General features: G+C 32.8%; 2 protein-coding genes across 2 annotated transcripts; one reads left to right on the plus strand and one right to left on the minus strand.

The window, feature by feature from the left end:
• Nucleotides 1-339: 339 nt before the first annotated feature.
• Nucleotides 340-3,127, minus strand: LOC121260402 (U1 small nuclear ribonucleoprotein A-like). The gene is made up of 5 exons (XM_041162267.1): nucleotides 2,850-3,127; nucleotides 2,600-2,772; nucleotides 1,654-1,747; nucleotides 1,071-1,159; nucleotides 340-839 (listed from the first exon to the last, which is right to left on the minus strand). The coding sequence occupies exons 1-5, from the start codon at nucleotides 2,932-2,934 to the stop codon at nucleotides 555-557; spliced, it is 726 nt and encodes a 241-aa protein (XP_041018201.1). The 5' UTR covers nucleotides 2,935-3,127; the 3' UTR covers nucleotides 340-554.
• A 5,140-nt stretch (nucleotides 3,128-8,267) lies between these two features.
• On the plus strand, nucleotides 8,268-9,409 carry LOC121260404 (indole-3-acetic acid-induced protein ARG2). Its single transcript, XM_041162269.1, has 2 exons — nucleotides 8,268-8,520; nucleotides 8,908-9,409. The coding sequence occupies exons 1-2, from the start codon at nucleotides 8,447-8,449 to the stop codon at nucleotides 9,128-9,130; spliced, it is 297 nt and encodes a 98-aa protein (XP_041018203.1). The 5' UTR covers nucleotides 8,268-8,446; the 3' UTR covers nucleotides 9,131-9,409.
• Nucleotides 9,410-14,983: the final 5,574 nt, after the last annotated feature.

Here is a 14,983-nt window from a genome sequence, read left to right on the forward strand (position 1 = left end):
CAATGCTCAACATCGAGAAGGATTTGGGACACAGAATTCGAATTTCAAAACTCCTCCATGGTTCTCCCCCTAAGATGAGACAGGAACATAATGTTAGTTTAACACGAATGTACTCTGTTTCAGTGTTGTGCTCATGTATTATGTAGCATACACATTTTCACATTCGTACATAAATGTGCCATATCCTCTTAGCGGCCTTCTTTTTCCACCAGTAATATATTCACTATATCATTAAAACCATCGTTGAGATCCAAGCAGCATGAGATAAATTTTTCTGGAAATTGGATAGACTTATCGAACAACAAAAATGAAACTTTAGACAGGTTGACCAAAGAAACAGTCAGATAAGAAACTCAATTCTTTGTAAATGGGAGAAAGGAGGATCAATAATATTACAACAACTACGACGATACACTATCATTTTTGAAAATTGAGAATGTAATTAAGTAAAAAGGCAAATAAGAGGATACGGCATTCGGTTGGTAACATTGAATCAAAGATGTGATTCCAGCCATTCGCCCCACCTGGATAGCAAAAGCAGAAAACCCATTCGTCTATTTCTTTGCATAAGTGATCAACATAGGGTTCTGTTGAGTTATCTTGAAACCTTGGAGTGCCTGCATCGCAGCTGTTGATTGAATCTCATCTCCATACTCCACAAAGGCAATCCCTGGCTTTGTTTCCACCATTCTAACTTCCTTAAAACCAGGATATTGGTAGAAGAGCATTTGCAGCATCATCGGAGTTGTCTCATGGGGAAGATTCTGCACGAATAGTATGCTATTTGGTGGAGCGGGTGCCTCTGGTACCATAGCCTTTGCACCACCAGGATAAGGTATCTGTGTGTGTGTGAGAGAGAGAGAGAGAGAGAGAGAGAGAGCAAAATGGCAAGGTTTGTATAAGAGAACTAATTAAACAAAAGTTTCTACATATAAGAAATAACACACCCATCAGAATGGGTATATGCACCAGCGTGAAGTGTTTATAGAGCCCAAAAAAATGCTAAATTTGAGGCCACATTTCATGAAGAATACAGAAGAAACGACCAAAAAGTCGGAGAACATGCTTACAGAAGGTGTTGCACCATAAGCACCAGCATAAGCAGGATTCAGACCAATTCCAGGTTGATTAGCATCATGTTGCTCTTTTTTCTTCCTTCCTGCCACATTAGGATGCATTTAAATCTCAGTTAAAACAAACCAGTTACAAGAAAACCAGGTGTACACCATACATTTGCCACTCTAGCCCAGAGAAACAGACAAGGAGGTGTCCAATACTTCTTAGAGACTCCATGATACATGTCTGATACTGGTTGACAAACACAATACAAACACAAACATGCACTCGTGACATACATTCTCAAGAAAGCTTTTTTGATGACAAAGAATTTTGGCAACTGCAAAATTCATGTCTTTTCACCAGCTTTTCACCAATGGGATGTTGCCTCTACAAATTATTTGCACCTAAGGGTTCAAACCTTAGACCTAAGGGAGCACACTCCAAAGACCAAGGTCTTTACCAGTGCCACTTAAGCCAACCCCTGGGGTTTGTTCTCAAGAAAACTTTTCAACGGCGAAAGAGTTCCAACTGTTCAAATAGATAGGAGAAAAAATTTTAGGTGATAAGAGAATAATAAAGAGGGAAGCGTCTCACCCTTATCCTCATGCCTCTTACGTCTTTCCCGTGGAACAAAAGTACCATCAGCCTTGGCTATTACGTCTGATTTTGTCTTCGCATATTGTATTCTCTGTTAATTATCAAATATCTATCAAATTCAATTGCTAGCAAAAAGAAGTTTCAAGAGCAACAGCTGTTGTAAAAACAGTAGGAGAAAAGCAATGCAGGAAGTTTTGCTGAGAGGGTAAAAGTAATCATTGACTAAAACATCTGACTACATAAAGTAAAATAAGAATGGGATCCGGGTTGCAGCTATTTAATCCATTTAAACTTCACCGATAACATACTAGTAGGCCATGTGGAAACTGCATTGAAAATAACCTTAAAAACGTATCAAATAATACATAGCAAGCAATAGTATGACTATAAGTTTTTATACAGTCATTGAGTTCTGGAACAAGTGCATTTATATACCTTATCTTTTATAATGATTTACGGTCTTCTTGGGATAAAATATTAAAATCCCGCTAAAAATTGATTGAAGGAGCCAGCTTAACGTGAGGCCTATTGAAATTGTCATTCCCTCTTAATAGTCTAACGATATTGATAATGAAGTTATCTAGCAATTGAACATGTGAGAGCGTGCGATAACGAATATGATAAAGCAATAAAGTCTGAATTCATGCTGCTCTCTGTGCGCCGAGCACGATGAAGAAGGACAAAACCTTAATCCTTTACTTTGATGATTATTGATGATTACAGATATTTACTTGAACAAATTCTTCGGATGCTTTTAGCATGTGATGAAGTTGCATACAATTCATCATTTTCCGTATACAATAGAACTAATGCCCTTAAAAAAAAAGTCTAATTCAAATCGTTGTCTAAACTTAGACCTAAAACAAAATAGTGAAATCGTGAGAGAGAGAGAGAGAGAGAGAGAGAGAGAGAGAGAGAATCAAGAAATCAAAAGGAATAGTACCATGGGCTTGTCGTAGAAAGGGAATCCCTGCATTTGGCGAAGCGCATTGGAGGCGGAGGAAACGTCCTCGAAAATCACCCAAGCTTGACCTTTGTGCTTCAGCGTCTTGAACGCGAGCACTTCCAGTATCTTCCCGAACTGCGAGAACACAGCGTGCAGCGACTTCTTCAACTCTGCCATTAAAATGAAAACGGTTCGTTTAAAGTACGAGATTGAGAGAGAAACTTCAAGAGAGAGTATGAGCGTGTACCTTCGAGCTTGATTTTCTCGTTGAGGTTGTTGATGTATATAGTCACATTCGGAGGGACCTCAGTGCCTGTAGCAACCTCTGCCATCGTCGATTTCACTCCCCGAGCTGAAACAGAAGCAAAGAGAGGCAGAGAGCTTTAAAACGGTGAGGTTTAAACGAGGGCGGAGGAGGTAAGGGCTTTGAGGGTTTTGGTTTGCTAGTTGCTACGCCGTGATTGGTCAGAAATCAGGAATGCCCGCAGCCGCAGCGAAAAAGATGGATTTGACTTGGGCTGGAATTGTTAGGCCGAGTTTCCTGCAGTTCTTGTTTTATTTCAAATTACAGGCCCATATTATTTATCTTCAGACCAGCCCTTGCAGTGGGAACTCCAACCCGAACACCCTTCATAAGATTGAGAAAATATTATCAATCAACAATGCCATTGAATTTATTCAAGAGAAATGTTGTTTCTCCTCTTAGATTTTATAATTTTCAATTACAACCATTATAGGGCACTTGTTAAATATTTTAAAAAATAAAACTTAAAACGTAATACATCAATAAGTATGACCGAGGATAATAAGATTTAGGACTCATTTGGATACTTCAATAAATAATAACGAAATAGTTTGAATTAAGATATTTTATTGTGTTTTGTGAAATGAGAAAAAAAAGTTGATTTAAAATATTATAAAATTAAGAAATCGTTTAAATATGACTTTTTAATTTTATTTTTGTTTTAAATTTTGAGAAAGTTGTATTGATTTTGTATCTTGTTTGGAAGTTTATAAAAATTGTATTTGTTTTTATGTTTAGATAATGATTATATAATTATTAGATGAGAAAATTGAAGATTGGAAATTACAAAGTATTTTGTATTTAAATGAAGTTTTTCTTTACGATAAACATTACTCTTTATTTAGACAAATTGTTTTATAAAAGCGACAAATCCAATCTTTTAGGTCCTGTTTGGATATAGGAACGGTTTCATCTTATCTCATCTCATCATTATAACTTTTCAAATTTTATATAAAATATAATAAATAATTCAACTTTTTCAAATCTCAAAACAATAAGAATATTAAAAAGTAATATTCTAAAAATATTTTATTTAACTTTTATTTAAAATCATTTTATTTTACTGTTCAAACGGGACCTTAGTTTACTTTGTACATATACCTGACTACATCCCTTGGGATCAACCTAAGGCCAGCAATGAACATTGTTGACACAACGAAAATAATTTTTTTAAGTGCAGTAGCATCAACATCCAATGTGCATTAAAAAAAAAAACAAAATATGCACTATTGTCGGGTTGGTTTCGGGATAAGGATGAAACAAATTGGAAAGTACTACGACACTAAGCAGAAGGAGATGCGCATCTTCATCTTCTGTGCAATTTGACCAATTAACAGAACATTTTACTTTTTCAACCTCAAGACCGAATCTAATCCCCTCTTCCCTTTAATAATTTAAAAACTTCGCTATATTTTGTTTTGGAACAGACTTTCTTAACCATTAGTCAGAATGACAAGTAGTATATTAGTTTTTTCGCCTCTCAATTATAATAAACGCCGACTTTTATGCAATTATATGTCTTGTGACGTACACAATCAGTAGGCATTTTAACGATGCGTTAATGGCAGTAAACATCAACCTAAAGCCTTGATCTAGTGTCAACTAATATTCCTTATTAATATTAAATGACACGTTGAAAGAAAGACCCACTTTGGCTTGATCTAGTGGAGCGCACCCCAAAGTCCTGCCCAAATAAATAGCCTACCTTTTATGACCAAAAGGCCGTCACGCTAACCACTACTTGTGCAGTCTATGTGCATTGTATCTTGACGGAGAACAAGAGAAAGTGATAAGTACTGTATTTTATGTTTGCATTCGTAATGTGTAAGTTTCACATAATTTTTAAAAAAATAATTAAAAAAATATAAGATTTATATTAATTTTTTAATAATAAATCTCACTCTTTTTTAAAATGATTGTACAGTGTTCGCTAGGGGTGTGCACGTGACCCGAGCACCTGTTGAACCCGATTATGCCGACCCGAACCGACCCGTATTTTGTCAGGTATGACTTGAGCGGGTCTCCAACCGACTAAATTAACGGGTTTATTAATTGGTGTCAACCCGTCTGACTGTTCCTCAAACCCTAACTAGTTGCTTACTCAATCGTTGGACTTGGTCCTCCTCGCGAAGCTTCCGTATTCATCTCATCAATCTCATCTTCACCACCAGATTAGAATTCAACAGTAGAAATATTACAAAAAAATCAAGAGTAAAAAAATCGAACTTGAAACCGGAATGGAGGACGAAATAGAAAAGGTTGAAACTCGCGGCCAAAAACCAACAATGTGGCAAAATCTCGCTGACTATGCTCAATCACGGTGCAGTAAGGTGCTGGAGAGTCCAAGCTCATCTTCGTCGTCTATCTCTCTTGCTCTCTTGTCTTGGAGGCCCTCTCTTTCCTTCCACCCAATACCCCATGCCCTCTTCTCGTCCACCATAATTTAAATTCCTTAGTAGTTGCCGAGAGAGAAGCAAAAAAGGATGAGTTTTTTTTAGTTTGCTATGCAGAGAAGAGAAGAATCTAGAAGATGCCGTTAGACGCCGCCGTTTACACATCTGCTTCTCTGCCTTCAACGTAGCATTGCTGGAGCTAGACACCACCGTTTATAGATATGCAGTTGCCGCTGCTGGTGCTAGGCAGGTCGACGTTTGGGAATGCCTCACCTTCTCAGCGAGATCTTCTCCTTCGATCCCAATACAACTTCTCTCTTTTCCTCTCCAAGGTTTGTAAATCGGTTTTCGTTTCTTTTGTTTTTTTCTTTAAGATTAGTTTTTGTTTCTGGAAGCATGGAGAAGAAGATCGACTTGTTTTTAAAGGTCGGGTCATACGGGTTTGACTCGGCTTAATTTTGTTCGTGTCGAGTCGGTTCGGATGGGCGCTTATCATGAGGACTTTTGGGTCGGGTCGGGTCGGGTTCAAACCCGGCTTTAACTAGCAGGTTGCAGGCCTAGTGCTTGCACACTTCACGACTCTATCTAGTATTGTTCATGTTTTTATTTAATATTATTCTTAATTAATAATTTTTCGAATCGTAGATTACTTTATTATTATTTACAATATTCCAGCCATGGGTTATAAAAGAAATGCAGTTGAATAAAATATGTAAAAGCTTGGATTGAAATTAGAGACAGCCTAAGCCACCTATAATTTTGAGGCAAATAATAGAACTCTCAACAAGAGGCCGACATGAGGAACTAGTGGAAGTCAATGGTCCTCATTGAACGTAAAGACGGACCACTTGTGACCCGAAAGCAGAACACGACAGCCTGTGCGACACCAACTTACGTACTAAAAAATACACAAATTTTAAAGCTCAGCAAATGCTGTAGAAAACCGCAACCTAAAGCATAACTCAATGGTCTCGTCGGCAGCTTTTGCAACTTTTGTTTTTTAAATATATCTTATAATTATTTTCATATATTTTTTTATAATCATATTTTAAAAGAAATACATTTTAATAAAATAAATCATAAAAATAATATTATTTTATAAAAATATCTTCAATTTATTATATAGTTATATAAAGAGTTATAAATATAACTAAATAATATAAAAAGATGAAATATGGGTAATTATATATTTTTAATATTTTTCTTGAAGTTTCAGTTGGAATTTAGAATTTAAAGTAAAAGATATGAACAAAAAATAAAAATAAATCTCATTATATTTATTGAAGACTGAATTGTGGTGTATATATATACACACACAAATTCATAAAAATTATGAATTTTTTTCTTAAGTGGATCTGATATTGAACTCTCAAATTTTACGCTATTAACAAAAATTAAATTATGTTAGTGGATAGTGTGTGATATAAAAATATTCAAATATAATTAATCTTTTATACATAAATTAGCATATGAAACATATTTTACATTGTTTTTACATTGTATACATTAAAAAAATTTACATCATTATTTTATTGTGAGCTTTGTATTGACTCTAAAAATTTTTAAATCTCAGTATTTCTCATAAGAGTTATTTTATTCTCAAGATAGAGTACATTATTTATGTTATTTAAATTTTAAGGCTTAATTTATAAGATTAAATTTTAAAACGGTGAGATTTTTAGATAAAATTATGTTATATAAATATTTTATACATTGAGTTCATAATATATTTTTGTACTAAATGATGCTGGATCAAGTCGTGCAAATAGGATATCTTAAATTTAAAGTTTTACATTTATATCTTAAATTGATTTGAAATAGTTTGTTAGATTATAAAATTATTTTTATTATAAGATAAATTTAATAGATTAAATATAATTACATCAGTTTATAGGATTATTTTTAAATAATTATTTTATAAATATAATATTACTTTTATTTAAAACCTGCACATTCCGTAATTACGATAACATATGTTAATAATAATAATACTAATAATAATAAGGAAAATGCTAGATGCCCCGCTGGGGACTCTAGTTGAGAGCTCCTGCTGAGCTCTAGTGTTTTTTTATATGGATTTTTTTTAGTTTTTTTTTTTATATATATTTTAATAATTTTAAATATTTTAAAAAAAAATTATAATATTATTAAAAAATATTTTCTTAATCATGAAGTAAAATAAAAAATAATTTTTATTCTATTTCGTAATTAAGGAAGTATTTTTTAATGATTTTTTTTATTTTTTAATTAAGAAATTATTTTTTAATGATGTTTTAAATTTATTTTATTTTTTAAAAATATTAAAAAATATTAAAAAATTTATATAAAAAATAATCAAAAAAAATACACATGAAAAAACATACTTAGAGCCCAGCGGAGTCCCAGCGGGAGCTCTAGCATCATCCTAATAAATAATAATAAATTGGCTCCCAGAAAGAAGCCGTGAAGAAGCCACCACAATCTCCCGTTGTCCTCTCCCACGCCACTTGGAGAGCCATGATGTTATTGATGTGACGTCGCCACGACCACTAACAAACCGCGCCTTCCCTTCTTGCCCACTTACAGGCGGCTGGCCTGCACCAGCTGTTACCTTGTAGCTGCGTTCTTTCCTCGTCCCACCATCTTCACGTGCTTCCTTATTTGACACTGTCACACTCCTCCTCCACCGTTGGACCAAACAAAAATCAAATCGTGACGGTAGCTTTGGTTTTATCAAACGACGAAAATGTAAAACGACGCTCTCGGTTAACGCCACGTGGGGGTGGCAGAAAACGTTCGATCAGAGAGGCCCTAGAAGCTTTGACTGACGGGTCACGGGGACGCGGTCCATTTATGTCTTTTTTCCAATCTTTTCTTACGTTTCTTCTGATTAATACAAATATCAAATAATATTAATGAACATCTAGAACCCTCTATTTTCTAATTTCTACGCGTGCCCGATCATCCTCTCCCTTTATAAAGCCCTGACCTCCTTCGTTTGAACGCCACCTTTGCAAGTCTCTCCCAATACGCACAAGTTTCTCTCTTTCGCTACTGTGGAAGGTTTTTTTTTTCTTTTTCCTCCAAAGAAAATTTTCCATCGAAGAAAGAAAATTCACTCTCCAGCAGCGTTCGTGCAATCAAATTTCCTAGTTTTGTTCATATAAAATGGCTCTCTCTTACTCCAACGCTAAGCTTCTCTCTGTTCTCGTTGTCGACGGATTCTCTAATGCTATGAGCAGGTACTGCCAAAATTCGTAGTCACTCTCCCTTTCTCTGTTCTTTAGGTTCTATGTAGTGTTTATTTAGTGTTGCTTACAAGACGCCAGAAAGTGATTTTCATTTTTTCAAAGTGATCTATGTCATTGTTTGTACGTTTTCAAATTTCTTTCGATTCTTGTTTTATGAACTGCGTTGTTCGCTTCCAAACAGATCCGTGTTGTATTTCTTTCATTTTATTCGTCTTAGTTGGTCCCATTGATTTTTATACTAAAAAAGAAAAAGACCTCGAACTTCGCTTGCGTTGTAATCATTAGGCACAGTAAACTGTCGATGCACGTTAGAGAAGGCTGGATTCCATTTATGTTATTTATACTAATACTTCTGCTATTGAATTATTATGGGTACAGGCGTGGATACTCGGCATCGTCACAAGGAATAATGGCTACGGTGGCAAGAGGAGGGACTTCCGGTGCGAGGATGGGGAAGACGCCAGGGGAAGATGCGGCACGGTCCACCGAGAAGGTGGCGTGGGTCCCAGACCCGGTGACTGGCTACTACAGACCAGAGAATCGCATGGAAGAGATCGACGTGGCAGAGCTGCGTGCACTGCTCTTAAACAACAAGCACTGATAAACGTCGTGGCGATTGGCGAGGTGGGGATTTCATTCTCCGACGGCCTTGAAATTACTCGCCTGCAACCGAAAAAAGAAACTTAAAAATTGGGCCCCACGCAGGGGTCTCGATTGTGGAGTGGAGAAACATTGGAAACATTGGACTCGGATGAATTATATTTATGGCTGGCTGTAGCCTGTAACTCTACTGTAGTGGCGACTGGATATTAATAACGACGGAGGCTTCCCTTCGTTCCTTTCTTTTCGAAATGAAATACTGAAACTATTTATGATTTTATATATTTTGTTAATGAGCAATTGTCACGCGCTTGCTTTAATTAATGAACAAGATGGAGCCAAAATTAATCCAATTTACTTGGAATAACCAGAGAAAAAAAAAAAAAAGGACCGACAAGAGATAATAAAAGTAATAAAGTTAAAACTGGTTGATTGATATTAAAAAAAATATTGAAAATGTTATAAAATAAGTGAGACTCAGATACTATAAAATGATCATTTCAAGGAAGGAAAAATAATACAAAAGGAGGGAGTTTTACAAAAATGAACACTTCTTCACGTCCGTTCGTTTGGAACCCCTTCTCTCAATCATATTTTCTCCATCACGTCGTATCCCGATTTTAAAAATCGGCGGATTATTGGAAAAAAAAGTCTGGACGATAGTAGAAATGTAAATCCAGATATCTAGGTTGTAATCGAATATCCAAATTTATTAACTTATTTTTAAGACTTTTTAAAACTTTTAAATTTTTTTTATAATATTAGTTTATTTTAATTTGAATATCATGTTTAATACCTAATTTAAAAAAAAATTATTTTAAAAAGTTATTTTTTGAATATTTTTAACAAATTAAAAAGCTTTTTTATTGACTTTTATGTTATTTTTTTTTATATACAAAATAAATAATAATACATCAATATTAATACAATACATTTAGAGTACGTTTAGAAGTATAATTCCTCTTAACTCATTTCAACTCATCATTATAATTTTTTTCAAATTCTAATATAAAATATAATAAATAATTTAATTTTTTTAAATTTTAAAATAATAATAATATTAAAATATAATATTTTAACAATATTTTATCATTTCAACTCAATTCAACTCAATCAGTTAATTTTCAATTCATTTGATAGAACAATTATAGGCCCAATCATGAAGGTCCTTATAACGTATTTTATAAGTCTTTTAAGTTTTCGTTTATTTTCATAATTTTTTTAATTTATTTTTTTTTATTTCGTTTAATTATTATAATATTTTTAAACTTTTATATAAAATAAAATAAATAATTTTAAATTTTAAATTTCTTTTTAAAAAATAATATTAAAAAAATATATTTTATTTAATTTTTAACTTTAATCTTAAATACTAATCTTATTTTATCTATAAAAACAAAATATAAATATCTCTGCCCTTGGAGACCTTTGCTGTAGCACATAAAATAACGGAAAATAAAAAATAAGATCATAGCATTTACTTTTCTATAGTTCTCGTATACTTTCTTTTATCAGGATTATTGACTTTTTTGTTGAAGATTTAAGGTTGGGTTTAGATATTGAGTTGAATTGAATTGAATTGAGATAATAAAATATTATTAGAATATTATTTTTTAATATTATTATTATTTTAAAATTTGAAAAAGTTAAATTATTTATTATATTTTGTGTTAGAATTTGAAAAAATTATAATGATGAGTTAAGATGAGTTGAGATGGATTGATGATCCAAACGAAATTATTAAACTCATCTGAATTTAATTTAATTCAATTTAATTTTAAGCTAAATTTAATATTTAAACATTTAATTTTTAAATATTTCAACTCAAAACATATTTATAAGCGGGATTTATAATTTTTTTTAATTTTCTATAAATACATCTAAATTTATTTTAATATCTAAATATATTTAAATTTATCTTAAATAAATTTCATAAAATTTATACAATCTTATGACCTTCTTAATGGACAAATTGACTTTAAAAGTCACGAGGTTACTGTTGGGTATAAAACAAACTAAGATCCAGTCCGTTAGAATCACCCATTGCTAAGAATCTTCTCTTTAATCTTATTTTTTTCATTATATTAAGAATTAAGTCGATTGTAAAATTATCAAATTTAATAGCTCTAAAGTAAGTTTTATGTCGAATTATGTAAATTTATACTTTTTTTTTAATTTTTTTTTTTTTATGTCATGTACTTTATTTATTATTTAGTTTCTGAATGAGCATTGGAGCACTATAGTGATATCAAAGCGTTATCATCGAACATTCGATCGTGCTTTTTGCCCCCGACCCCATAAAAAAATTGTTTCAATACAAGCAATGTCGTGACATCTGCAATTATTTTTTAAAACCCTATTTATTATAAACTATAAAGATTAGTATATAAAATTTAGAATTTAAATAAACAAAATTTAATATATATTTTCATGAAGTGGATCTGGTGATTCGATAATTAGTAGCTATGATTAATTAGGATTTCTCGTAGCTAGTTTTTTTATGGCCAAAAAACTTAAGCTTGGCTTCGGCCAACTCCAACAATTGGAGACATTAAACTATAATTTCTTTTGATAGATCATGTAATGGATTTTGATTATATGTATATAGACATAAATAATAATTAAGTTCTTGGTAGGTCTTCTTCTTATCCCTAATAAAAGGGTTAGTTCTGATTTAAACGAATCGTGCTGGCAATGCTAATCAGGCAAATTATAAGTAGAAAATCATGCACATATTCCGTGATTAATCAGTCAAGTTATTTAAAGAAGTAACGTCAGAGTTAAGAAGTTTGACCCATTAATTATAAATGAGATGCATTAAGATTGAGCCATTCAATCACATACTCATGATTCAACATGAGACAAACCGAAGTCATGGACACCAATTGTTACCATATTAACACATGCAATCTACAAAATTACTGGCATCTCCATTAAATCAAAAGAAAATTTTATATACTATATTATCATTAATTTATTTTTATCTTATTAAATAAGATGTAATATATTTATTACTATTAAATAATTATTTATTATATATATTTTTTATTATTTAAAAATAATAAATATGTCGTATATTATTTAATATGATTAAAATAAAATAGGAACGTGACGTATGGTATTACCCTAAATCAAATGCAATCGAAGGCATCAACCAACATTTATGGGACCTCTATGGAAGTGGTTACCTATCATCGCAAAAGCCGAAAAGTACAATGATGCAAGTGACACGTGTGGGTATTTTAAACTAATTGCTACAAAAGCAGATACTCCCAACCATAATTATAAGGTACAACTATCCAAATTCATGGAACATGATTCGCAAGAAATATATCATATGATACATAATTTAGGCATCTGTCCCGTTGGACATCTAATCACTTCACCTTTTTATCACTGATCTGCAATACTCTTTTTAAGGACACGTGATCAACTAACAACTATACTTTTTCCTCTTCTTTTTCTATTTCTTTATTTTTAACATTATATATATATAGATATATAATATAAAATAGTTATGAATTGGTTGAAGTGGTAAGAATCTTAATCTTGGTGTGGTATGTTTTCTCTAGCTCTAATATTCAAAAATCTTTTTTGAATTATCCGTAATACACTTACAGAAAATTCATTGTTAGGAAATTCACCTTATAATTAGTCAGAACTTTATTATTGAATACCCAATATCAACAAAAAAAGAAAAGAAAAGAAGTTATGATATATCATCACACACTTTACCTATTCTTATGTCGCTTAAGAGAATCAAGGACGTATAAGATAATAATATAGTTTTTAATATTTTCATTATAAAATGCTTTGATGAAACGGTAGTAAGCGGTTGAACTTGGAGGTGAGGGTCTAGTAAATAAAATATGCGACCCAAGTGGTCCTTCTTGACATCGAGGGATAAATGTATAAATTAAGCTAATTTTGTATATTTTGTAATTAACGTGGTTATATAACAGAGTAATGCTACAAATTACATCCTCATCTCATTTTTATCACACTATATAAAATGTGTCACTTTTATTATCTTGGGATCATTTTTTTTAAAGAAAAATTTAAAGATTAATGGATAATGTTTACTCATCATAGGGAAATAGAAGAAAGATATGAGCGTGATATGTAGAATTTTATTATCCTTGGATCACTTTTTTTTTATTGTTTTTTTTTTTTTTATAAAAAAGTTAATGGACAATATTTACACATCATAGTAGAATAAATGCGGGATATGAGCGTAGTACGTAGAATTTATAAATGTGTTTGGGGAGGATAACCCAAATATCTAACCCAATATGAGTAGGCCTAGCAAACTCCAAACTCAAGCCCAAAAGGCAGGAGAAGGCCTCTCCTTGTTAACATCTTACGAAGGCAATGAACCCAACTTTAATCGATCAAGGTGACCAGATATTCTCTGTGAACCTAATAACAGACTCTGTTTGGTGCGTGTTTATGTTGCAGAGTAAACCTCAAATGTTTTGATCAGGTCTACTGCTTTATAGCTTAGGTCTTTATAAATTGACTTTGCACTTCCCTATTTAAAAAAAAAAAAAAAAAAACTAAGTTTGAACAAGAACTTGAAATATATAGTAAATTGGTTATGAGGGAAGTTATTCCTTAGGTCAGACCAGGAGAAAGGCTCAGGTCGGGGGCCGGACTAGGAGAAAGGGCTCGGGTAGGAACTTAAACATGAAGTCTGGGTCAAACCGAGCACACTAAGAAGACCCGGGCTAGATATGAAGTTAGGGTCGGGCCATGTATACTTCAAAGGCCCAACTAAAGAAGATGGGTAGATAGAAAGCCATGAAAAACATATGGCAGGGAAGACAATCTGGAAACCCACTAGCCGATGGACAGGTACACTCACTGACTCCAAATATTACCACCCAAACATGACAGACAGAGGGGAAAAGTTGATGAAGGCACGCCATATTAATAGAAGATCTGAAACTTAGAGAGGAAGGCACGCTGCATTAATGAGGTAGAAGGAAACTTAGAGAGGAAGACATACCGCATTCAATGCGGCCTAGGACTTGGAACGCACTGGGAGAGGCCTAGAGTTGGGAGCAGTCACCATCAGACCTAAACATCATGTAACATGGTAGATGGGCAACATGAGTGTCCGATCTCCTATCGAGTAACACCACATTACCATGAAGGCCAGACCATTGGGTATAAATAGGCATTGTCCACGATCGATAAAAATGTTAACATCTACATACATTTCTACTACTTCCTCTCTTCATTTCCAACATTGAAACTAACTTGAGTGTTAGAGGTACTACAGACCCCGAGCTCCCATTCTCCTCCTTGCAGGAAAGAGTTTGAGTGCTGCCAGCATGAAGTTGTCTAAGCCCGCAAAACACGACATAAACATTGTGTTGGTTTATATTTTAAGTGGGCGATGGAAGATTAAAGTTGAGATAAGATGAAATGAGATGAGTTTTTGTTTGTTTTCGCAGATAAATTATGGAGGATTTGAATGCCAACCAACCTTCTCCATTAGGCTTGGTTTGTTTTCGCATATGAGATGAGATGAGATGAGTTGAGATAAAAGTTGAAAGTTGAATAAAATATTATTAGAATATATTTTTTAATACTATTTTTATTTTGGGATTTTAAAAAGTTGTATTGTTTATTTTATTTTGTGTGAAAATTTGATAAAGTTGTAATGATTATATGAGATGATTTGAAAATACTTGTGAATACAAACAAGGCCAAGGTTGTTTGGGAACTTATATGAAATTTCTCGTCACATCTTAAAACTTTTCAGAATATGTTTTCCAAGCTCCACTAAAATACAAAACACTTTTCAATTTCAAATTTTCAACCTTTTGATCTAATCATTACCTAATAA

The sequence above is a fragment of the Juglans microcarpa x Juglans regia genome, chromosome 4D, assembly GCF_004785595.1.
Source record: "Juglans microcarpa x Juglans regia isolate MS1-56 chromosome 4D, Jm3101_v1.0, whole genome shotgun sequence".
NCBI lineage: Eukaryota > Viridiplantae > Streptophyta > Magnoliopsida > Fagales > Juglandaceae > Juglans > Juglans microcarpa x Juglans regia.